The sequence below is a fragment of the Equus caballus genome, chromosome 3, assembly GCF_041296265.1.
Source record: "Equus caballus isolate H_3958 breed thoroughbred chromosome 3, TB-T2T, whole genome shotgun sequence".
Lineage (NCBI taxonomy): Eukaryota > Metazoa > Chordata > Mammalia > Perissodactyla > Equidae > Equus > Equus caballus.
In genome coordinates, this window is record NC_091686.1 from 124224848 (window position 1) to 124248889 (window position 24042).

The 24042-nt window shown below is 46.6% G+C and overlaps 1 protein-coding gene, 1 long non-coding RNA gene and 1 other non-coding gene across 10 annotated transcripts in view; 1 reads left to right on the top strand and 2 right to left on the bottom strand.

Annotated features, from left to right (window-relative positions):
* Positions 1-510: 510 nt before the first annotated feature.
* Positions 511-24042, bottom strand: part of NSD2 (nuclear receptor binding SET domain protein 2) — an 88940-nt gene continuing 65408 nt past the window's right edge. For all 8 annotated transcript variants that reach the window (XM_023638510.2, XM_023638511.2, XM_070264046.1 and 5 more), the window contains 13 exons: positions 23278-23409; positions 22057-22180; positions 20607-20807; positions 19605-19784; positions 19014-19170; positions 18669-18874; positions 17089-17192; positions 15161-15430; positions 14062-14178; positions 7446-7587; positions 7058-7164; positions 5651-5855; positions 511-4398 (listed from right to left, as the gene is read on the bottom strand). In XM_023638510.2, the coding sequence (XP_023494278.1) occupies positions 4127-4398; positions 5651-5855; positions 7058-7164; positions 7446-7587; positions 14062-14178; positions 15161-15430; positions 17089-17192; positions 18669-18874; positions 19014-19170; positions 19605-19784; positions 20607-20807; positions 22057-22180; positions 23278-23409 (2217 nt within the window). In that variant the 3' untranslated portion in view covers positions 511-4126. The remainder of the gene's footprint in view (positions 4399-5650; positions 5856-7057; positions 7165-7445; positions 7588-14061; positions 14179-15160; positions 15431-17088; positions 17193-18668; positions 18875-19013; positions 19171-19604; positions 19785-20606; positions 20808-22056; positions 22181-23277; positions 23410-24042) is intronic.
* On the top strand, positions 6563-23844 carry LOC138923673 (uncharacterized). Its single transcript, XR_011437655.1, has 3 exons — positions 6563-8419; positions 14183-14328; positions 23765-23844. It is a non-coding gene; the product is annotated as an uncharacterized lncRNA (long non-coding RNA).
* On the bottom strand, positions 7700-7824 carry LOC111773056 (small Cajal body-specific RNA 23). Its single transcript, XR_002807258.1, has one exon. It is a non-coding gene; the product is annotated as a small Cajal body-specific RNA 23 (non-coding RNA).

Here is a 24042-nt window from a genome sequence, read left to right on the forward strand (position 1 = left end):
GAGCTGTGTTTTGGGCCAGCTCATCCTCTCTGCTCCAGGGCCCCAGCCTCTCTCAGGACAGGTGACACTGTGGGGTCAGCACAAAGGTCATTCCCAATGACAGATGGGGAGAGGGGGCACATCAAAGGCTGGTTCTTGAGCAGACTGAGGGCCAGGAGCTCAGCAGCTACAGGGCTGGATGAGTTAGCAGCTCCCCTCTCCTGCCCGTTTCACCTTCAAGGGGGCTGTGGGAACCAAATTATCTTTAAAAGAAAGAAAAGCATTTTTCCAAAATCAGAACTACACTTCTGTTTCTGATATTTGTTATACTTCCCATGGGCACGTTAGCCTCTTCCCAGCAAGTCAAAAGCAGGATGACAGCTGAGGACAGGAGCCCTTCCCTGAGTGAGGGGGCGTCGGAGGACTGTGCCAGATGCTGTAGAATGACAGACAATTCAAAGTAACTGGAAAAGTGGAAAAAAGCCCAAAACTTCAAAATGCAATCCCATATAAAATAAGTTTAAGAAAAAAGCCTTTAAAATTTTTTTAATACAAAAATATTCATACACAATTTTCCAAACACAACTTCTCACTTTAAATGCTATTATCTCCCAACTGGCAGTTCTCAAATCTACATTTCAGTATATTCCCCCTAGAAGTGAATTTCAAGTTTTTAAGTCTGTCAAAACTGGTGATAGCACCCAATATTCCTAAACGGAGCCTGACCTCATATGGTATGAAGCTCAGACACCAATAAGGACATTTAAATTTATATTTAATTTCTGACAGGGCATTTCACATCTCACCAGGGTACGGTGGACACCATGACGCCCACAGACACAGCATTTTACTCTATTGACTAACATTCATCAAACACTACACTTCTCATAGGATCAAGAATTTGGCAACTGACAGTCATCTGCATTAACTTTCATTATACCAGGCTTATATTTAATTCCTGAAAATAAGGTAGTTCTGGAAGATGGGCACTATACACATTAAGGTTTATGTGTCAAGATAAATACTTGGAAGGCGTCAGAAGCGCAGACCTGAGTGTGTGTGGGGCCCGAGAAACGAGGGCAAGGCTGGTGTCCACACAGATCCTCGGAGGACAGGACAGACTGGTGCTTTCCACTGCTGTGGGTGCCAGACGTGTTTGCCTACAGTGGCCGCATTTTATAACTGCTGAATTAGACACATCCCTGTGACCTGCACAACGTGAGAGCCACCCACGTTCCCAGAGGCCATTGCTGGCACAGGCAGAGACAGCTTCACACGTGTGTGGGCACAGATTAGGTGTAGATCCTGGTCAGTTCCCGAGGCCGAGGAATCCTGAGGTGTTCAGACAGTTTTTGTTTTGTTTCTGCTTCACATTAGTGACAAAGGACTGAAACTGATGTTCAGAAAGACCAAATCCCTCCCAAAGCAGCTCTCAGATTCCCCAGGTAAAGGCCGCAGTGATGGCCATGTACCCTGTCGGCCCCGACGGGAAGGAAGGCCCTCCAAGGTCGGCTGCTACTCCAAAGCCTTGTTGTACTCAGATTCATTACTAGTTTGCTAGAGATTTCAAAGTTAGTGTTATTTGCTCATTAGTTTAACAGTTTTGGGAAAGAGGGCAACCATATTTAAAATAATTTTTCCAGTATTTCCTTCAGAAAGATCATAAGATAATTTGGAAATAATCTCAAAGTGACTCAGAAATCACTAGATTTTACTACTGTCAATACAAAAATAAGTTAATCTCCCCAAAGTGCACTGCAAAACCAATTCTGATGTTCTGACTTATGCAGAAGTCCCTCAGCTGGTAGGAAAGGACAAGTGACAACATCGGCCAGTGCCCAGGCCCTTTACTCTACAGAGCAGGGCCAGACCCACAGCAGCTGTGCCTGTGCCTGGCCTCAGGTGCCCCTTGGGCCCAGACCCGAAACACAGGTGTGGGAACACAGCCCGGTCCCGTCACTGGAACACCCTCTCAAGTTTAGGGCGTAAGGAGCATAAATCAATCCAGTACTTTAAGACAGTTTGATAGAAATCAGAGTTCTAAACTGAAATTCTCCACACTTCCCATGTCTTACCAGCAGGTGCGTTCCCAGGGATGGCTGAGCCCCACGTGTAAGGACAGCCATCTGATGACAGAGCTCTCGTTTCTCCTTTGGTCCTGTGTGTGGTTATGTTTTCCAGAATCATGATAGAAGGGCCAAAGGGACGGCCACAGTCAGTAAAACTCTCCTACTCGTCAGTGCTCAGGGGACACGTGGACCCCTCAGGCCCCAGGGAGCCTCACACCTGAAGCAGATTCGTCCCCAGGTCACAGCCTGGCAGAGACCACAGCCCCCAAGAGCTCGTATCACAAAAGCACAAGAAGTAGTGAACAGGGGTCTTGGGTCCAAGTACCTCCTGCAATTCTATAAGGCAAAAACAATAGAAATGAACAGAAGACCTCAGTAGCAGTTTTCAAGAATAGTTGTGTAAACTTTTCTGCAGAATAGATGTTCTTAGGTTGTTTGAAGAAAAAGCCAGAAAAAAGCACCTGCTGCTGAGTGTTCCCTTCCCTCTTATCACACATGTGGAGATGGGCAGGCCCCTCTGAGGGCACACGGGTGCCTGGAAGGATGCTCCCCTTTTCTCAGGATGCTCGAGAAACTCCAAGAAAGAAGGATCCAGTCTTCCACAGAGAACTTAGTACTTCCCAGAAGTTCCTCACTTTATGGGCTGGGCCTTTTAATAACTAAAAGTTAACGGAAATCTCACAGGGGAATGGGTCGGCCTGGCTGTCACAAGACCAGATGCCCACATGCCCGTCAGGCAGTGGTGCCCGGCACCCCTCAAGCCCCAGGACAAGTGCTTCTCGGGGGTGCTGAGCACATCTGACCAGCACAAGTCACGTTTCCCATGAACAGACCCACAAAGTGTGATGAAATGGCAATAACTTCATATGGCAATAGTTCTAAACTCTGGGTCTCTCCTCAGACCCTGAAAAGAACATTTTCTGGAAATGCTGTTTCCCACGTGCGCTGGGTCCCGAGGGGGAGCCCCTAGCAGTGCCCTGCTGCTGGAGCGTCGCCTGCGCTGCTACAGGGAGGGCAGAACACAGCGTTCAAAACCACGTCCCTAAGTTACCACTTGAAACAAACTAACCACAGGGGCCACACCCCTACCGAGTTCATTCCTTTTGCTGTGAGAACTCAGGGTCGCATCAGTAAATACACATTTCAGTCGGTGGTAATTTGTGAAACAAGTTTAGCAAAAATATATTGAGAATAAAGCCAGAAACTGATAAAGGAAAGCCAAATGGAAAAAAATATACAAAGTCTTTCCCCAAATGTTGGTAAGAACCTAGTGTGTTCAGGAGACAGGCCCAGGTGAGAAGCGCCGGACCAAGCCTCGTTGGGAAAGGCTGCTCCACACGACCCTACCCTTTAAAGGCCCACACAAGAGCGGCACTTAGTTCAAAGCCACAAGGAGAAAAAACCTACTGGGGAGCTCTTACAACAACACTATCACTATCACACTGCCCAGGGCCGCCTTCTCACTAGGATGGAAGAGAAGCATTTTGAGGAAAAATTTCACATTAGTATAAAAAAAATCATACAGCTGTTTCATAAGAGCAAAATAATGATCAAAATTATGGTTTCCAAGGAATTCAGGGTCTGAGTCCTTGCCCAGGCCCCACCCTGGTCTCTCCTGAGTGATGACAACAGGTAAGCAGGCTGAGTAACGTTGTTAAGATTAAAGAGATAATAGTGATCCTTTAGAAAAAATACTACTCTATACATTTCGGGTGAGATAAAAACATTTCATATGCCAATTAAATTTCAATCATAACTTTATCCTAAAAAAATAGAGTGGGAGGGAACCTTGACATTCTTAGAAATTCAAGTGTAGCTGTAATGCTGTGTAGTAAGGCTTGTTTGTCCTGGAACCTTCCGAACCATGTGGCTCAGACAGGTCGTCAGTGCAGAGGCAGCAGGCGCTGCTGAGGATGGCTCAGTGGTGGGGAAGACGCTCCCTCCCTAGGAGGCCTATACTCTGTCTGTGGTGGCTTCGAGCTGGGTCCTTTGGGCCAGTCCCACACTCGGCCCTCTACCCACAAGGCGGGCTGGCCGCCCAACGTCGCCTCTGGATCTGGCCAAGCCACCACCTGGCGCTATTTGCCTTCGGTGACCCTCCGCCAACACCTCCTTTTCTTCCTCTTCCCCTTTGACTTCATGGGTTCTGGAAAGGGTTTCTCAGTCTTGGCACTTCTAACTGACTCTGCCCCCAAGTCATGCTCACAGCAGTATGACCGCCCATCCTGGGTAGAGCTGAAGGCTGTCCCATCTTGGTGTTCCTTGCAAAACGAATTGGGACAAAAGTGGCAAAATGAAGTAGAAGGCTTGCCACACACGTCACAATGATGCCAAGGACATTCCCATTTCCCTGGAAAGAAACACAAAATATTACCAGACAGAAGTGATGGAATCACAACTTTTAACATTTTCATGGTTGAAAACAAATTTTAAAACTCTGTCTACTCAGATGAATACAAATTAAACAAGAAACTGCTTTCCATCCAACTCTTAAAACGTCTAGAGAAGTTAATATTGGTGCTCAGGCCTGGCTGGCTGGGCGGGCCTGGTGGAGAGCGCCACTGTGTGAACAGGCTCCGCCCAGCCACCTCTGAAGCCCAGGTTATGGCGCCTGCCAGCACAGAGCGGCCGTGGGGCCGCGTGCTGTGCCTTCTGCCCCGAACAAGGCTAAGTTCTGTGCACGTCCACTGATCGCTCTGGCTTCTCTTCTGTGACCTGCCTATTTGTAGCCTGCTGTAGCCAGTTTTCCATGGCGTATTGATCTTTCTGGCATTAATTTGTAGAAGCTCTTTGTTAGGTTAGGGATAACTATCATATTCGCTGCAAATACCTTAATATTTGTTAACTTTGTCATCTTTTGCCAAAATGCTTTTGTTTTGTTTTTTTAGTCAAACATGTTTGGCTTTTCTTTTTATAGCTTTTTGGGTTTTTTGTCTGGGTAAGGGCCTCTCAATTTTTCTTCTGAGATTATAGTTAATATTTTCACACTGATGCCCATCTCTCTGAAATGTGGTGGTGGCAGAAGGTAGAGACCACTCCCTTGTCTTCCAAATGGAGAGGCCGGGGTGCAGCTCCAGTGTCATCAAGCAGCTCCTCCTGACACACAAGTGCCATCTCTGAGGAGAGCAGCTCCACCTGTCCAGGCTGGCTCCCTGCACTCCTCCTTCCTGGGTCTGGTCAGCCAGGAAGGCGACAGACCCTTCCCTTCTGAGGAGAGCTCTGCTCCCAGGGCCACCTCCTTCCTCCTGTGCCACCAGCCCTGGCTTGGCTCATTTCAGGCTTCAGCACTGACCAGGCACCAACTTACAGAGCTGCCTCTCCAGCTGGGCCTGTAAGGGCTGCTGCCTGAGCCCCTCCTCTGGGTGATCTGAGCAGACTCCCTAGTCATTCACTCAGCAGATCTTTACTCAACGTGCAGATCTAGTTGAACAAAGAAAGCCTCTGCCACCCTGGGCTGGGGCACTTCCTGAATTACCAAGGACTCTGTGCCTGGGTGCGGCCTGGGCAGGAGAGGAAGGCCCCGTGGGGAGAGCAATGGACAGGGAAAGCCCGTGGTGCAGCCTCAGAACCCCAGAAGGCCACAGTGGAGCCTGTTCACCCACCGAAGGGCCGCTTGCCCAGGCCCAGGCATGACAGGTGGTAGGCCTTGGTGCAGAACTTGCGGTCACACAGCACCAGCTGGCCCCCGTCGCCACAGCGGAAGCACTCATCCTCAGACTTCTTCTTTCCTTCACCTTTTGTTCTACGCCTCCGGGTTTTTTTCTTGGTCTTTTTGCCCTTCTCCTCTGAAGAAAGGGATGTTGAGGTCTAGAATTAAGAATTAAATACACAGTTCACTTAAAAGAATTACATAGACTAAGGCAATAATAAAAAGCAAACTATAAAGAGAGAGATCAAAGCCAAAGTTACAATACAGGAATTTTAGAAATCTTTGGAGATGTTCTAACATCAAAAGAATAGAGGAGTTCTCTACAGTGAATAGGGAAAAAGATGCATGCCAACAGGACTGCTCCTCAAATAGATTCTTCCACTTCTTTTACTGGATGTAGGAAAGTTGAACCCGAAACAAGCACAAGCCTCCTACAATAATGCCTCTTGGCTCCAGCAGGGCCATGCCTCCCAGATCTGCTGATCCGACACACAGGGCCAAGGAGTGGCTCCTGCCCCCTACGTGGTGCATCCTTGGTTTTCTATTAAAAATTTCACTATGAATGAGAACAAATGTGAGAAGCAAAATTAGTCCCTAGGGTGAAGTAGCAGACACTGACATGGACATTCCAGCTCCAGGATTGGATGCCTGTGACTGGCCAGTGTTTCCAGGCCCAGGGTTTACACAGCACAGGGAGCTTGGGAAAGTGTACTGGGTGGAACAGTGTCCCCCAAATCCATGTCCTTCCCAGAACCTTGGAATGTGACCTTATTTGGAAATAGGGTTGTTGCAAATGTAATTAAGTTAGGATAAGGTCACAATGGAGTAGTGTGTGCCCTTAATCCCATGACTGGTGTCCTTATAAGAAGAGGACAAGAGACACAGACACACAGAGAAGACCGCGTGGAGATGAAGGCAGAGACTGGAGTGAGGACCTGCAGGCCAAGTATCACTGGAAACCAGCAGAAACTAGGAGAGTCATGGGACACATTCTCCCCAAGAGGCTTCAGAGGGAGTACAGCCCTGACAGCACTTTGATTCAGGATTTCTGGTCTCCTCAACTGTAAGAGACTAAAGGTCTGTGTCCCCAGTCTGTGGCACTTTGCTCCACGGAGCAGCCCTGGCACACTGATACAGAGAGGAACTTGAACAACAGATCTCCCACATTAAGAGAAAGGCTGGAGCTGCCCGGGGCCTCACATGCACCCTCCTCTGCCATCCTCACCCCGACCCTGCAGAGTCCCCACTCCCACTCAGCAACAAGTCAACTTGGAAGCAGCCACTTTTCACGAAAGGGATGTGTTTACAGACGTCTGAAACGCTGACATCAGTGAGGAAACACATGGAGCGAGGACTTTACCTTTGGTCTATCCCCGAGGAACCCGCTGCAGTTGGAGGCTCCGCACCGACAGACTGTTTTTTCATTACCCAAACAATCAAGGTTGTAGTTAAAAGTCAGCTCCGTCCCTGGGTGAGAGGAGACACCACACTGGAAACACTGACCTTCTTTTAAATAATGTCAAGAAGCTCTGATTAGGTCTACAAAATATGCTGCTATTTCCACAGCTACACTGGAACACCGTGACTTTTCAATTTTGCTTCATAAAATAGACATTCAAAACAAAACTTCAAAATCACCACCCCCACCCCAGAACCTCTCCAGTCTGGCCACACGCAGCATCAGGCAGTGGCCACTCTGCCTGCCGGCACAGCCAGGAGCCCCTCTGCAGAGCCCCCAGGCACTGTACCTGCAGGAATGTCACAGACAGCAAACAGGCCCACGCGAGTGTCACCGTTCACTGTCCACTTGAGGGTCTCACAGTTGGGCTGGCAGCTATGATTCATAAATCGGGAATAGTTTCCTTTGGGGCCAGCATCAATTATCCGGTCCTGTAAGGTACAACTCAAGTTTCAAGTACATGTATAGATGTGGTCAGTTCTTAGCCATGACACTCTTATTTAAAAGGAATTGTCACCATCATAAGATATGCTGGACAACTAATGTTGTACTGAAAACCATGGTCTCCCGTGTCCACTCGGACAGGAGACCCCCAAACCAGTACTGTTTCTCTCGCTCATGGAGGGCAGGTCAGGTCCACCTGGAAAGGACCGAGCCCTGGTGAGCACAGGCAGTGAGCTGGCACTCCCCAACACTGTCCATCAGATGACAGACAACGGAGCCAGAAGAAATAGATACTGAAGGTCAACACCAAGAGCCTACAGAAAACTCACACTAAGAGACAAGAACAAGACTAACTCAACTACAAAATGGGAAAGACATAAACAAACTTTCCCAGAGAGCAAATCCAGACAGACAAGCAGAAGTGAAGAAGTCCAAACTCCCAAGCAGTTGAGGAAACACAAATCAAATGACACTGAAGTCTGACTTCACATCCTGGCACTGACTGTTGGCCAAGATGGGACGGGCCGCCCCCTGGCTGGCAGGGGCAACTTTGAGACAGCAGTCTGGCAAAAGCGATGTAAATCACAAATAGAAGCCCACTGTGCTCCTGCCCTCGAGTTCCTGGGGCTCAACCCACTGAAAAGCAAGTGCTCATCCACACAAGCGTGTTTACATGGCAAAATCCAGAGAGGACACCATCACCCATTCACAGCGAAGTGGCAGACAGATCAGAGCAGAGCTTCAGGCTTCTTCACCCTAAGTCTCCAGACTAGCCACACAACCGGGAGGGGTCCCTGCTCTGTGATAGGAGCAACCGAGGTAAGAAATGTGGGGGAGCAGGAGGGTACTTAAAATTAGGCCACATCAAGTATCACAGTCACAAGTTAGCACAAAGTGAGGTCTGTGAGTAGGGGTAAATCAACATGGAAACACAGACACCCAGGAGATAGGTCTCCCGTGGCCCCAGGAGTGCTGCCCATGTGGGCCAGCACCCTGCCCTGTGACACAACTCCCCAGGACAGCCTGGCCCTGACGCATCTCTTCCCCACACTCACATCCCAACTTAATCTACACCCCTGCCAGTTGTTCCTTTAAAAAGAGAAGTGGGATCAGAACATGCTTGCTCTGCAGTGTGCTTTTCCCCTAGACTAAGTGTTGTCAAACAACCTAACTCTGTTCCTCTTAGCAGCTGCATGATATTCCTTAACATAGACGTAGTGATGCTCATCTGCGCCGCTATGGGTGAAGTTTTAAGCTGTTTCCCTTTTTTACTGTGACAATGCTGCAATCAACACCCTCATGTACATATGTTGACATTCGCACAAATACTTCTCTAGAACGCACCCTGGAATGAGGACAGCAGCAGCCCTCAACAACTTCAATATCCTGACGGGCCCGAAGTGTTTTAATCTGCACTTCCCAGATGATTAGTGAGGCTCAGCATCCTTTCCTTTGTGCTGGGCATGTATATTTTTTCATCTAGGGATGGCCCGCTATGTCTTTGTTCTGTTTTATTTATCTTTTTATCGATTTGCAGATATTCTCTATATATACTCTGAAAACTAGACCCTGGTTAACTGTGTCAAAATCCTTCTCATAAGATAACAGTTGAGTTTTAACTTTATAATGCCTTTCTTCACTCAAAACTTTCTCAGTTTTATGCAACTATTTGATCAATCTGTTGCTATATGTATTCAGAGTTTTAGCGTAACACAGCCCTTCCCTGCCTCTAAATTACAAAAGACATCTCCCCTATTTCCCTACCTCTTAAATTCATCTGGAATCTGTTTGGAAAGTGCAGAGATGGGGGGACATCAGTGCCTGCTGTGAAGGAGGGCCTTCGCTGCTGCCCCAGGCACGCAGGCGCCATCAGCAGACACGTGGCCCTGGCCTCCGTCCCCGCCCAACGCCCTGTCATCTGCTGCCCCGCTTGGGCCAATTTTCACAGGACTGCCACAGAGAGTGCCCTGACGCCTCCCAGAACACGTCCACCCCTCACAGTCATTTAAGGTACAGCAGCAGCTAGTCTTGCAGATTTATCACTCTATATGGGCTTTGGAATTGCCTGTCAAGGTTTATTTAAAAATTGTTAATATTTTTGAGATTACAATGAACTTATGTTTGGGAAGATTTATGTCTTTACTTCATCTCCCCACCAAAAACTGGTATGTGTTATCGTCCATTCATATCATCCTATATGTCCTGAAGTAAAACTATCAAAAGTTTTTTCCACAAAAACTTGCTCCATTTATGCATATGCATTTTCACTGTTTTTGTGGTTTTGCATATGTGGGAGGAGGGCAGAGAGGAAACCTGTGCACTCGACTTCCCTGTGTTGTTGTAACTCAGCTTAGCTGCCTCTCACGTGCCTCCTCTCTGCTGTTCTCCTCACTGTCCCTCCAGCACCTCCAGGATTAGGAGGAACAGCAGCAAGAGCACCCTGTCTTGTTTCTGAATCTAGCACGAATGTTTCTTTCATCTTAGGCATGAAGTTTGTGGCGACTTCTGACAGCCTTTATCAAACTAAGGAAGTTTCCTTCTATTCCTAATTTCGTGAGGAATTTTCATCAAAAATAGTTTCAAATTTTCTCAAATGATTTTTCAGTTTTCCTCCTTTAACTAATTACTGGTGTGTTAAACCATCCTTGCAATCCTGGGATGAACTCCACTTGGTCACAAGCGACTTCTTTTTATACTCCTCAGGTACACCCACAGCTGATCATGCTCACTCTTGTGAGCCCCAACCCCAACTCCCTTCTTCCCTGTCACATTCGCACCCAAAGTCTATTGCACTGGGCCTGGGATTTACCTTTGAATATGTGTATGTCTTTGAAAAATATATGCTGCCATTTTGTGTTTGTAAAAAGTGATTTACTTATTACTTCCTACTGTTTCTGTTTTCTAACTTCTAAATTTCTGCTTTGTCTTTAATTCCTTATTAATTTTGTTGTTCCTTTTTAGTCAGTGCTTAATTCATGCCAACAGTCTGCCCAGGATCTCTGCCTCTTACTAAGAGAAGATCCACAGTACACTGTCCTCATTTGTCTCTCCCCTGCGCCTCCCCTAACTGCTGCTTTGGGAAAGCTGCTGTGGTGTTATCTGGGGCACACTCCACAGAACGGATCTCGGCCCTGGTGGCTGCTTTAGCATGATAAATTCCTTCCTTTGTACCCACTGAATGTGGTGGGGTCTGAATTCCACCTTGTCTGAAAACAACCAAATTTTTCTAAAAATTTAACTTCACCTGGCATACGTCTGCACACAATTTTAACCTTTCAGAGTCTCTTTGTTCCTTACATACAACAGAGGATTAGGCTGTGCTTTATGAACCAGTCTGGAAATCTCTTCTTTTAATAGATGAGTTAATCCAATCCCTTTTTACAGATATGACTGATATGTTGGGCAAATTCTAACATATGGGTCTATTTTGTTTGTTTATATGGGTTTTAAGCCTTTCACTATGAAGTAGTGGGATTTTTTAAATCTTGATTTTCCTGTTGGGAACTTGTAATTTTTTTCCTACTGCTTGTCCTTTATAGAACACCCTAGGGGCCGGCTCCATGGCTGAGTGGTTAAGTTCGTGCGCCACACTGAGGTGGCGTCCCACATCCCACAACTAGAAGGACCGGCAACTAAGATATACAACTATGTACAGGGGGTGGTTTGGGGAGATAAAGCGAAAAAAAAAAAAAAAAAAAAAAAAGAACACCCTAGCATTTACACCTGTATATAACATCTTCAGTCTCCTCATTAAGCAGCAGTATCCAGTGACCCACGACTCTGGCCAACAATAAAATTAGCTGATTCCTCCTTCCCTCACCTCCCCCATCCGTACAACCCCAGTTTAATCAGTAGCTTAATTATCTTAATGCTTGCCTTTATTCTTAAATATGCTTAAATTACTATTACTGGGTTTTATCAACTCTGACTGTTAGATATCAGAGGTGAATTTATCCTCCTCTCTATTCTCTCCCCATTTTTGTTTCTGTTAGGGATAACAATTTGAGTATGTATTTCATTCCGTCATCCTCAACCCTGTCTGTTATTTGTACTGGAGCTTCAGTGGAATTACACTGACTATCTGAAATTCAGCCTTTAGCAATTTCTTCCTTTGGTTCTCTCATGTTCTCCCACCTGCTGTCTGGTGTGTCTCTGGCTTATACTCATGCATAGAAACTCTCCTCGGCCTGCTCCCTGTGTTATGCTTTTCCCTCTAGTCTTCCTTCCCACTGCACTTTGTTCAGCCCTCATTTCTACCCGTGTCTGCTCCTCTGCTTTCTGTTCTCTTACATGCTCCTTGTGGTTTAAGCTTTGCTTCAGAAATGGTTTTGTCTTTTCCTTTTATTTCATTCCCAAATTCTCCGAGTTCCCAGTTCAGCTACCCTTGCTGTCTGGCTTCTACTGGATTGACTAACTTTTCTTTATGTCTTTTTTCACTCTAATTATGTGGAAGTTACAACTTCCATTTCTACTCACTTGGGAATTTCCTGTGTGGTTTTAACATGGATACTTGACAAAGTATAAAGTTAATACACTGTTTCCCCTCTATCCACACAAAACAAGCAGCTCCCACTGGCTTCATCCCACCACTTCTGATACCCTCTGTGACCATCAGCACTTAACACTCCCTTACGGCCATACTCTCTCCTCCTGCCAATCATCCTTCATTATGTTATACAACCAAACTTACTTCGATGTACCCACATATCTGTGAACTTGTTTGTTCACGATTCCTTTTTGCACCTCAACTTCTGAAGTTCAATTTTCGTCTTCCTAAAGTACCTCTTTTGTTATTTCCTTTAGCCAAATTATGTTGATGGTCAGCTCTCTCAGTCTTTAACTGAAGTGCTAGTTTAGCAGGGCACTGAATGCAAGGTCAAGGGTTATTTTCCCTTAGGAAATGGAAGTGTCTTCTGGCTTCTACCACACTTTGAGAAGTCTGACCATCTAACTGTTGTTCCCTGGAATGTACTCTACTTTTTTCTCTCTGTTGCTTTTAATCCTCGTAGTCTTCGTTATCCTACAGGTTTGGTTTTTTTTAACAACATATCTAGGTACAGATTTATTTTTATTTCTCCTGCTCAAAACTTTGTCAGTTTCATCAGTAAGATGATACATGTCACCAAGATTCCAGAAAATTCTTTTTTCACATTACCTCTTCCCCAGTTCTCCTGTCTTTCCTTCTGGAACATCTACTTAACATTTCTATCTTCCATGTCTCTTAATCTCTTTTACAGAGTTTTCATCTTTTTATCTTTCTGTGCTGCAATCTAGATAATTTCTTTGATGCAGTCTTCTACTTCAGCAATTTTCTCTTAGCTATCTAATATCTCTTAACCCATCTACTGGGTTAATTTCAATGACTATATGTTAACTCCATTTTAATTGTTCAAATCAGCTGTGATTTATCCCTCAATGTCTTGTTCTTTTCTCTAAATCTCCTCTTATGGTTTTAACCATTTCTAACACACTTATTTAATATTTTCTTTCAGACAGTCTTATTATCTCAGGTTCTCACCAAAAGCTAAGCCTTCTGTGTGAAGGGTCTGCTTACGGAGATCTTGTTCTACTGTGCTTTGTAAACATTTAGGTAGGGCTTATTCTTTTATTTTTTTGTTTTTATAGGAAATACATGTTTTAAGCATCTCTCATGTGTCATGGGCTTTATCTTTGCTTCAGCCAGGTGCCCTAGGTGAATTACCATTTCAGGGACCCATCTGTGTGTTAAATGATCAACTTGGCATTTTTTACAACACACAAGTGGTTTAAATTTAAACGCCAAAACATGGTAAGGCACCGGCCTGGGGTTTCAATTTCTAATAAAATAACCTCCCTCACCACCCCCCCAAAAAAGGAAAGCGGATGGCAGAGGAAGTGTAAATTTGCTGCCCTGGGGTACTTGTGGTAACTAAAGGAAGCGCCCCAGAAAGGGCCTGTCGTTGTCAGGCATCAGTCATGGACCTGACAGCGTCCCAGATACACCTTCTTTTATCCATCCCCACTCGTAAACAAATCGTCTTATCTGTCCTTCTTCTGAGAAGAATGATCTCCCGTAGGAGACTTATGTTCCAAAGGGTTTATAAATCTGGGCTTCAGACAAGCAATGAACAACCAAAAAAACTCCACTATGTAACTGAAAATATGTATAATTCTCCTAATTTGTGCTTTTCTCTTCTTTTCCTTGACTGTTAGTATGACTGTTTAGTATATCCTTCATGCATCAGTGGGACCCATAAAGCTCCCAGGATGCTCTCACACTGAGAGGCTATCAGCTCTGGCCTTCACACACTTCAAGATACTGTGCACTTCAGAAGAAAACGTGCAGATGTTTGAAACAAAGCAACTACATAGATGAAATGACAATATCACCACAATGCAAGGCCCAGTGCTACAGATAAACCATCAGGGTACCAGGTTCAGGACACTGCAAAGATTAGCAATGAAAATATAGTTAGCATTACCTTGTCTATAGTGAGCATGTAAAAGTGAGTGATGTCGTTCTCATGTGCATATTTGATTCTTGCCATACACTCCTCTTCGTCTATCAGCTCACCAACATACTCATTCACAAATTCTCCCTAGAAATCAGAAGAGTGTGATGATAATAAAGAACAGACTGGCCAATTCTCAGTACCAGAGCTCAAGAGTCCACACCAGGAACAACCAGAGCAGGGCACCATGCACATTGTGATACCATCAGGAGCAGGGTCTTGCAAAGTCCCTATAAGGTAAAGTAAATTCAAATGACTTTCTACATATTTTCTGAAGGTTGTTGATGAAGAAATTATCTAAGTAACAACATTCTAACCCTTGCTTCCTACAATATCTTGTCTCTGGAGACACTGTAATGACACCCTACAAGCTTCCACATCACTCCCCATTATAGGTCTATTTCCCTAGTACAGAAAAAGTTTAGAAAGAATTTGACAGGCTACACTGCAAGAGTCTAGATGAATCAGCAATCAAGGCAGGTGGGGGAATGAAGCTGCTGAGGTTTTGCATGTTTCAAAGCAGCCTTTTCGCTGCTGCTGGGGATCAGACCTGGGGTCTGAGGCCGCCCACCCCTAGGCCACGCCCAAGCGTGGCAGAGCTGCGATAAGATAAGCAATTCCATTTGTCTCTTTCCGCACTGGATGCACATGGTAATTCAGTCTGAGAATGGAGGCAGACTGTGCGTGGTCTCCGGCATTTACCAGCAACTTGGTCCTGCTCTGTCCTGGATCTGCCTCTAACAAGAGCTGCCTCTTCACATCTGCTCAGTGATCCCTCCTGAGCATCCTGGCTGCTCATCTCTGAAAAGTGGTTAGTTCACAGATCTTTCACTTCATAAGAACAACCATCGCAATTCTGACTAAGGCATGTTTTAAGGGAATTTATGAATTTTACTTTGATGGGTATCTTTCTTGTAACACTTTACAATATTCAATTGTAGTAAGTCAAAAAAAAATTTTAAATACCATTCTTACATGAGTACAACAGCACAATAAGCAAATCTACATCTAAGTAACCAGCTGAACCATAATTTCTTAAAAGCCGGGGAGACAGGGGCATGGTACACACCTTTCTAATGTCCCTCTTGGCGACCAGGCCCCATCCTTTGCCGTCTGTCTTGATGATCTTGGTCTCAGGGTACTGGCGCTTGGTGAAACACTGGTTCTGGCAGTACTCTCCTGCAGGACACACCTGCGGGTGGCACTCAAACATCAGCATCCTGTTCAAACACTCCGAATCAAAGCCACAGGGATTCTCATCTGTGGGCTTACAGTTGCACTTCGGGATTTCGGAAATATCAGCTGTATAGATCTGGACTTTCCCGTAAGGCTTATTCACCTACAGGGAAAAAGTAAGCTGCCTTAGCCCACACATCAAACAGAGAGCTTCCTGATTGCCCTGCACATCACTCCTGCCACGCCACGCCCAGCCTCCTGGTGGTCTTTAAGCTTCAGAACCCAGCGGGGTCACGCAGGAGGGTCCCACAGCCTACACACTCATCACAACGGCCTCTTGCCCAGATCTCAGCAGGTGCTCCTCATAGCACAGGCGGCAGACAGGCCCATCCCTGACCCAGGAGCTTTAGAAGGCGAGCTGCAGTGCAGCTCCCATCCCAACACCCCCGTTCTTTAATCTTAGCATTTGTGTTCCTCCTTTATGAAAGAGAGCTGACATTTATCCAGTCGGGCTGTTGTCATGGTAAGAGAAACACATGCGACTGCTCAGCATAATGCAGGGCACCCAGCAAACACCTGGTGAGACCCGCTCTCTTCTCAGCACTCCACACACACATCAGATCCCTGCTTACCGAGCACCCACAGAGGCACCCAGGGAGCTGGTGGTGAGCACCAGGGCACAGTCTCTGCCCTCATGAACTCACGCTTTATTATTAATGGAACAAGAACAACCAAACAATGAAGCAGCAGAGGGAACTGAAAAGACACTGAAGCAGAAAGGAATAATTCTAGGGAAAATGTGGTGAAAGACACCCTTTTCACTGCTGTGGTGTGACAAACTATGCAACACTTTGGAAAACAATCTGGAAATTGACCTCAACAATCTAAAAGTTTCATGCTCTTTGACCCAGTATTCTGTTTCTGGGACCTTATCCCAAAGATAATTCTAAATGCAGATTGGTGTAGAGAATGCATCCTTTACAAACAAAGATATTGATTACAGCCCAGATTTTAGGAGCAAGACTGAGCCCTTGACCAGCAAGAAGATGACCAGCACACGTGTGTTAAGAGGCAGCCAGGCCCTGGACAATAGGATATAGGTGGCACCAGCTCACCGAGTGCAAACAGCTGTGAGGAGGGCACTGCTCTATCTCAGAGCCATGCCCTGGCTACGCTTCCTCCCACACTGTGGAGACGTGTGGACACCAGCTTCCTGCTGGGGCTCCTGGGGTCACTGGAGTAAACACAGGGACTATATTCAGGAACACCCCCAGGCCTTCCTTGCTCTCCACACCCTCTGAGGCAGGAAGATCATTTTATCTCAGGGGCTCCAGCTGAACAAGCCACGATTCGGCTGAGCACTGGCCCAGGATGACCACCTCTCATCTGAGCTTGTCTGCAGTGCTTGGTGATGGCATGGTCCAGGACTTCAGCTGGTCCCTCAGCCCCTCCTGCTCCAGGCAGCCTGGACCCCCTGTCCTTCCAGCCTCATGCTGGCTATCAGGCTGAGCCTCATACTCTAAAGCAAAACCGAGACCTCCCATGCAGAAACCCTCTGCCCTGTACCCAGTTACCCTCGTGTAAAAGGACACACGCTTGATGGCGACAGCATCTGCTATCTGCCTATGACTTCTCATGCCACTGTCCACCCTGCGGCTACAGACAGCTCGCTCATGATGACCCTCTCACCCGCCACAGCCTGGGAATGAAGAGTCTGCATGCCTGAGAACCACTTACAACCCCCTCAGCAATTACTTAATCTGCATGCGCACGGACATGGCCCTCTGAGCAGCCTCCCAGAGCCTGCTGCTCTGACGTCACCTTAATATGCTTGTAGGGCGGGGGCTTGCGCTCATTCTCCTGTGTCTCTCTGGCTTCCCTTTGGAGTTTGATTTCACGAAAACGAGCTTCGGCTTCTTGTAGCGCTAAAGAGTCAATGAAATAGGAGTAAAAGATTTCAGTATGTAAATACACCTACCCTTTAAGCTCTGTATTTTAATGGTTTGCTCAAAGCTTTCATTTCACTGCTAAGTGTAGTTTCCAGTTTCCATAAAACTAGAGATTATGGAAAACTTTAAAAGGGCAGGAGTTTTTAAATGTTGCAAAATGTTTTAAGCAGAAGAGTGCTTGGAGGACGCCACTGGCTTAAGAACCCTGGGTGGTGCTTTGCGCCACCTCACTACAAGGAAGGGCCCCCAGGGGCAGGTTTCCGTTCTACAGCTCACCACCCTCTGCTGTGATCTAATGACAAAGTACCAGGTATTAGTACTTAGGACTCACTGTCTGAAGACAGAAAACAAAAATGCAATTTTGTTCCTCTCAAGGAGAAAAAGGGCTCTGAGGAGTAAGCAACAGGCTGAAGCAAGAACAGAGGAACCATGAGCTACTAAGATGTGCCCAGGGAAGACAGCCCCACCTCAGCTCTGGGTGTGCTGGGGGCTTGCCTTGTGTCAGGCAGTCACCAGTCAGGTCACTTAATAGGTCTAGTTCCACAGGACTCCTGCATGAAGAGTCAGGAGATCGTGAAATCTTGACTTTACCACTTACCAGCTGACTTAACACTGAACACATTCAGCTACCACTCAATTTCAACATCTCTCTTAATACAATTTTTGAAAATCTTCTGATGCCTACCCATTCTCATTCAGACCTCTGAATGCCTACTGTGTGCTGAGGATCTGAAGGAGAGGAGAAGGCTCCCACTGCTCAGTGCAGCCTGCACCCTCTTTGCAGCTCATCAAGCCTCCTCGGCACCACCGACCACGACATGTTCCTGGCTCTCCCTGAACCAGCTGTGTGCACACGCTGCGATCTTCCCCTGCTGTCCTCACTCACTCCCAGCCCAGTGTAAACACCACTTCCTCCAGTCAAGTGGCCGCATTCCCATCCTGTCTTGTCACTTGAACAACACTGCATGGTCATTGCTGTCTCCCACCCCAGCTGTGGAATCGGGGGCAGGGCATCCTGTCTACCTGCCCACACCTGGCACCTTATGAAGCCCCTGATGCCCAGTGTCTGCTGACAGGTCGCAGTGTCTGCTTGTGAGCCACTGCAAGCAGGAGCGTAAGGTCTAGACTGCAGGAAAGTTCCTCCACTCTCCATCTTACGGAAAAGCAAGCTATAAGGAATTTCTGCAAATTAGTACTAAAATAATTTCTCAAAAATAACTTTAATGCATTTTAGTGAAATTAATCAGAAGCCAATGTTACAAAAGTTATTAAACAGTGTATGTTATCCTATGCCTCAACAATCAGTTTGCAATCCTACTTTTTTCTAATTTAAAGTACAGCTAGAATGCTTAGTCTAGTGTTTTCTACAGAAATCAAACTTTCAAAAAGCAGAAATTAGGATTAGGAAAAAGCACCCGAGATCAGTGTTTCACTCCCTGGAAATCTCCGTACCGTTTTTGAAGACTCTTCCGATCCCTCTGACCCCCTGGTAGCGGCTGCCCCGGTCCCCCTCCATGTACGGGAACACTCGCGCCTGATGTGTCCAGTAATAATCTTTAGACCCAAAGAAAAACACAGGGAATTCTCCAATCTCGTGCTTCATTTTCTGAATATTTGGGGGAACATTTTTGGGATGGCAAACTTCTGCCGGCCACCATCTATTATAAATATTAAAAACAGGATTCACAGACTCTTCAGAGAGAGTGACAATAATTTCAACACTTTAAGCACTGTAAAGTAAAACGAACACATTTGAACAAGGAAAGACATAAAAGCAGAGGATTCTATGTATCACACCTGTAGTTCCCAAGTTTAACCCAAATAATATCTTGGAAGTGGAGCTTCTTGCCGGCCCTGCAGTCATTGCAGAACCAGCTGCCGTCGGGCATCTCGATGTTCAGGCAGTCAGGGTGGAAGGCTGCTGGGCAGGACTCGCAGCACAGAAGGCTTCCCCCTGCAAAGGAGGGCGGGCCAGCTTAGGTTTGTCTCATATGGCTCAGCCCAGATTTGCCTCTTCACAATCTACAGATACTACACATCTCTTAGATGTTAGTTTAAAAACAGTAATCTGTATATAAACACAAAAGCAAATTTTATATTTCACCACAAATAATTTCCCATAAGTCTGAAATTATGATGGTTAATTTGGAAATATGTTATAATAATACATGTGAAAACACAGGAAAGATTATGAATATCAATACACACAGCTGGCTAAGCACAGAGCTCGCCCCCCACACATGGCTCTTGAGAATGTCCAGAAGAGCTGTGTATGTAGAGAAGCCGTGAGAAGCAGCACCCTTGAACCATTCAAATGATCCAACGGAATGACAATTTCGAACACCAGGTGGCAACGTTTGGTGCGCAAACTTGCCGTCCCGCCCTCACCTTTGGAGCACACAAAGCACCAGCTCACATTGACGTGAGCATGATGCCTTTTCCCCTTCCGAGCAGTGAAGTGGCCCGTGCAGATTATGCTGTTGGAAGCGATCACCGAGCAGCCTGCTGCCAGACAAGCGTCCCCTCCATGATAGGCAACGGGGCAGCGAACACAGCGCATCATTTTACCTGAAGGCAAAGAGACATACGCTGGAGACCCCAACACAGTGAACAGGGCAACCAGAAACAACCACACCTCCATGAATTTAGAAAGCTAATGCTGAAATAAATGACGTATTTGACAAAGAAAAGAACTAGGATGGGGAAGGTAAGAATATTTAATAGACGTCATGAAAACACATTTCCTCAAGGCAAAGGTCCTTCAAAACCACGTTTGGGAAAAGGGTCAAGCATTTAAAATGCCATATTCTTAAACAAGGTCGACTAGGGTTGCTCAGCCTGGACACCATGGCATGTGAGGCCCATGGGGGACCACCCTGTGCACTGGAGCATGTTTAGCAGCATCCCTGGTCTCTATCCAGTAGATGCCCCGAAAACATCCCCAGACGTGGCCAAATGTCCCCTGGAGGGCAAACTTGCCCCTGGTTGAGAGTCACTAGTGTCAAGAAGTAGAGATAACCTCCCATCCTCACAGCTAAAAACACGAAATAGTGCAGATATGATTTGCTTTTAAAATACTTTTTTCATATATGAAAGACCACTAAAACCAGAACAAACAGAATCTATCAAAATGGTTCAAAGGTCCTCTGTCCTAAAATTAAGAGTCTTTAAAATAACAGGGCAGGAAGAAGGGAGAATGGTGGGGGGCAGGCCCTTTGTTAAGAAAAACCCTAACCCAACCTGTGTGGAGTCAGTAACAGAAAAACAACTGTTATTCCAAATAAAAACTAAACATCCTTGGTGACAAGCCCAATAGCCACCCTGCCCACCTTCCATGCACCTATGTGACCATAGTGAACCAACACTGAAGCTCTAAAGGTGCATCTGTACCTTTCGACGGTCTTGGGTTTGAAGGGTTCGAAGCATGGCAGCTCACACAGCTGTGGAGAGGGCAGCGAAAGCCTCGACTTTCAAACACAGTCAGAGGGTATTTTCTCACACAAGCTTCATGGTAAAATTTTCCACACTGAGATACGACACAGCGCTTAACATCTGTCTTGTTCTCCTTACACACGAAACACGTGTGAATCCCTAACAAACGGTGAAAGATGGGCAGAGAGAGAAATGCAAAGAACAAAAAATAAATTGTAGATCCTAGGCCACTTGGATCAAGCGCCTCTCTGTGGGAGGTAGCCTGTGTTGCTAAAGCATCTGGCCATATTTCCAACCTTACTGACTAGTCCAAGCATGCTTCAGAAATAATCCAGCCCTCGAGGGTTACCTGGCTGCGATCTGAGCTCCAGCTTCACCTGGAAGACAGGAAAGTCTCTCTAGGCAGCCTAAGTGGGGACACCCACTCAACAAGAAGCTTGAAGGAAGGGACTCCTTTAAAGAAAGGTTTTAACTCTCACTCTTGAGATCAGTTAGCCAACTACAATGAAGAATCACTTAAAATTATAGGCAGGCAGGTGCCCGCAGAAGTCAGGTGGTGTTGTGTTGAATGGTCTTGACTTAGGGGAACTCCAGGTATCTTCCTGACCCAGGACATTTTCCGAGGAGAGCCAGGAGACCCTCAGGCCCGGCCAGTGGATAGGAGGTAGACAGTGACCACAGCTGTGCAGCCTGTCTTCCCATTATCCCCCAGACTGTTCTGCTGAAACCCAGTATGGCAGAACAAAAGCAATGATCACGCAGGGACAAGCACGGAGCCATTCTTTCTGCTAACACTGAAGCTCAGATTCACACTGCATCTCCACAAAGACTCCACATTCTTGTGAACTTCGGGGTTCTGTGACCAACTAGGTTACCTGTACTGATAATGCTGGAACCTCTGGTGCCAGGGCACCCCATGACAGCCACCCCACAGACAGAGCAAGGCTCACACTGCCCACGGGAAGGGGCATGGCAGAACCTGTGGCCTATGATCTCACCACTCTCCCATCCCCTTATGCTGAACTAAACTCTGAATGACACTTCTTCATTAAGGTAATAACACTGACCACCTGATGGAAGGTACCAAGGGGAGGGCATAAAATTGAAATCAGAGAGCAAACCGTGGGGGCCAAGAAGGGGTGAGCATGTCTGCCGGGGCAGGGCTGCAAGCACCCATGGGAGGTTAAGCACAGAGACAGGCAGTGAGGGGGTGGGCAGTGACTTGTTGTCTGCTGGTGTCAGGTCTCCAAAGGAAATAAATGCGTCAGGATGCACCTGTAAAGGCGGACCAGAGCACTCTTTGTGAAGGGAGCCTAGGAGGGAGACTCCGAGGCTGGAGGGGACGTCACAGAACTATCTGTCCTTGGGAACAAGCCTCGCATGAATTAAAAGCTACAACAAAACTTGCCTGAAGCACACTCGCTGCAGGTGAACCTCCCTTCTGGTCTCCGGGAAAGCCCAAGGCAAGCAAGGTGGAAAGCTCCGCAACAGGGGCCTTCGCAGAGCACGAGGCTGCCGGTCTTCTCACACAGCTGTGGGCGGAGAGGGGACAGCAGTGAAGCAACACCCAGCACAGCCCCTCTACACCCCTGTGCTACTCAGAGGAAGAGTTAAACATGCATGTGAGAAGCTGGCCTGAGCAGAACCCACAACACATCCGGTATCAGATTAAAACCCGGCGACAGGATACAGAAAGATATCCCTCAGCAACAGCAAAGGAAACAAACAGGATCAAAACGCTAAAGGACACACTCAAGAGGATTAAAATCAGATTTGAAAATCAAGAGAACTCATGCACATTTTCATCAGAAATCAAACTCATCCTAACGCAGTTGAGAGGTACAGAGCTGACCAGCATTTCTCATGTATTGACAGAGGGGGCTTCCCCACAGCCTCTGGCAGCTATGAGTTCATCTCCATCCCACAGAGGGGCCGGGGCGCAGAGAAGCTAAGTGACCAGCCCCAGGTCACTGTGGCAGAGGGACACTGACCCGGGCCTCTCCAGTGGGCCCAGCCTGCCTACCTGGTGTGCATGCCGGCAGTGAAACATCATCACAGCACCGGCCTCTTCCAACCACACAACGTTTTTTGTGGGAGTTTTTATTGCTGAGAAAGATTTGCCCTGAACTAACATCCATGCCAATCTTTCTCTACTTTTTAGTATGTGGGACATCAGAACAACATGGAGGCTAACAGAGCGGTATAGGTCCATGCCCAGGAACTGAACCCAGGCTGCCAAAGCAGAGTGCAAAGAACTTAACCACTAGGCCACCAGGGCTGGCCCATACACAGTTTTTACACACTTCAAAAACTATATATGCACATCTGTGTGTATGTTATATATAATTTATACATGAGATCCTACACATGAATGGATGATGCTACTGGGGCACTTAACCCCAGGATACAGCTGGCAGCTTAACACCTTCAAAACAAAAATTAGTGAGTGATGATGGGGTTGGGGGCAGAGGGGGTTTGCAGGGAAGAGAAAATGCATCAAGACTCACTCCTATCTACTGGGACCCAGGTGAGTACTGTAAACGATGGATCAAATGGCTCCTTCCCTCACTTGACACACCTACCCCTCACCTGACATGCGTACTCTTCTCTTGACACACATACTCCTCACCTGACACACGTACTCCTTCTTGGCAGTTACTCCTCTTTCAGACTTTTTAGACGAGACGGACACTTCAGTTTGCGTTTCGTCTGCACTTTCATATGGGGACTCCAAGGGCTCGTCTCCCTGGCCATCTGATACCTAGAGATGAAGGAGGTGGACGACAGTTCACTAGTCGCAGAGAGCAGCGGTGGTCACATGACTTCAGAGACACGCCACCCCCCCACTCACACACACACACACACACACACACGCGCGCGCGCGCGCACACGTTTTCTGAACACTCGCCGAGTAGTGCCAGTTATTTATTGCAAATGTACATCAACTGGTTTTTGTGACAATACAACTTGTCAATAAGCTGTGCAGAAATTCAAAACTGGACTTTATTCTGCTTAGTATTTAGTCTATATATGTATATAAGAGGCATAAGATTTAACGTTCTCTTAATATTCCTTAAAAATGAAGTAACTTATGAAAACCCAATTTGCTCTAACAGGTGACCTAAGACAGGCTTTGGGACCAAGAATCTTGACCTTTCTTACCCGATCTGTTAAGGTCCAACTATTTTAAGGTAAGAGAAACATGTTAATACCAAATGAATTTTTGAAAGAACCAAAGTGTGATGTCAAAACGTAAGCCTTTACACCTCATCTTGCTCAACTCACTTCTGCTGTGGTAGAGACTGAACAATTTCAGAAGCAGGTGCATATACAAGAGTGCTCACCCAAAGGTCAGGAAACAGTTTTCCAGACTTGTCGTCGCACCTGTAACTAA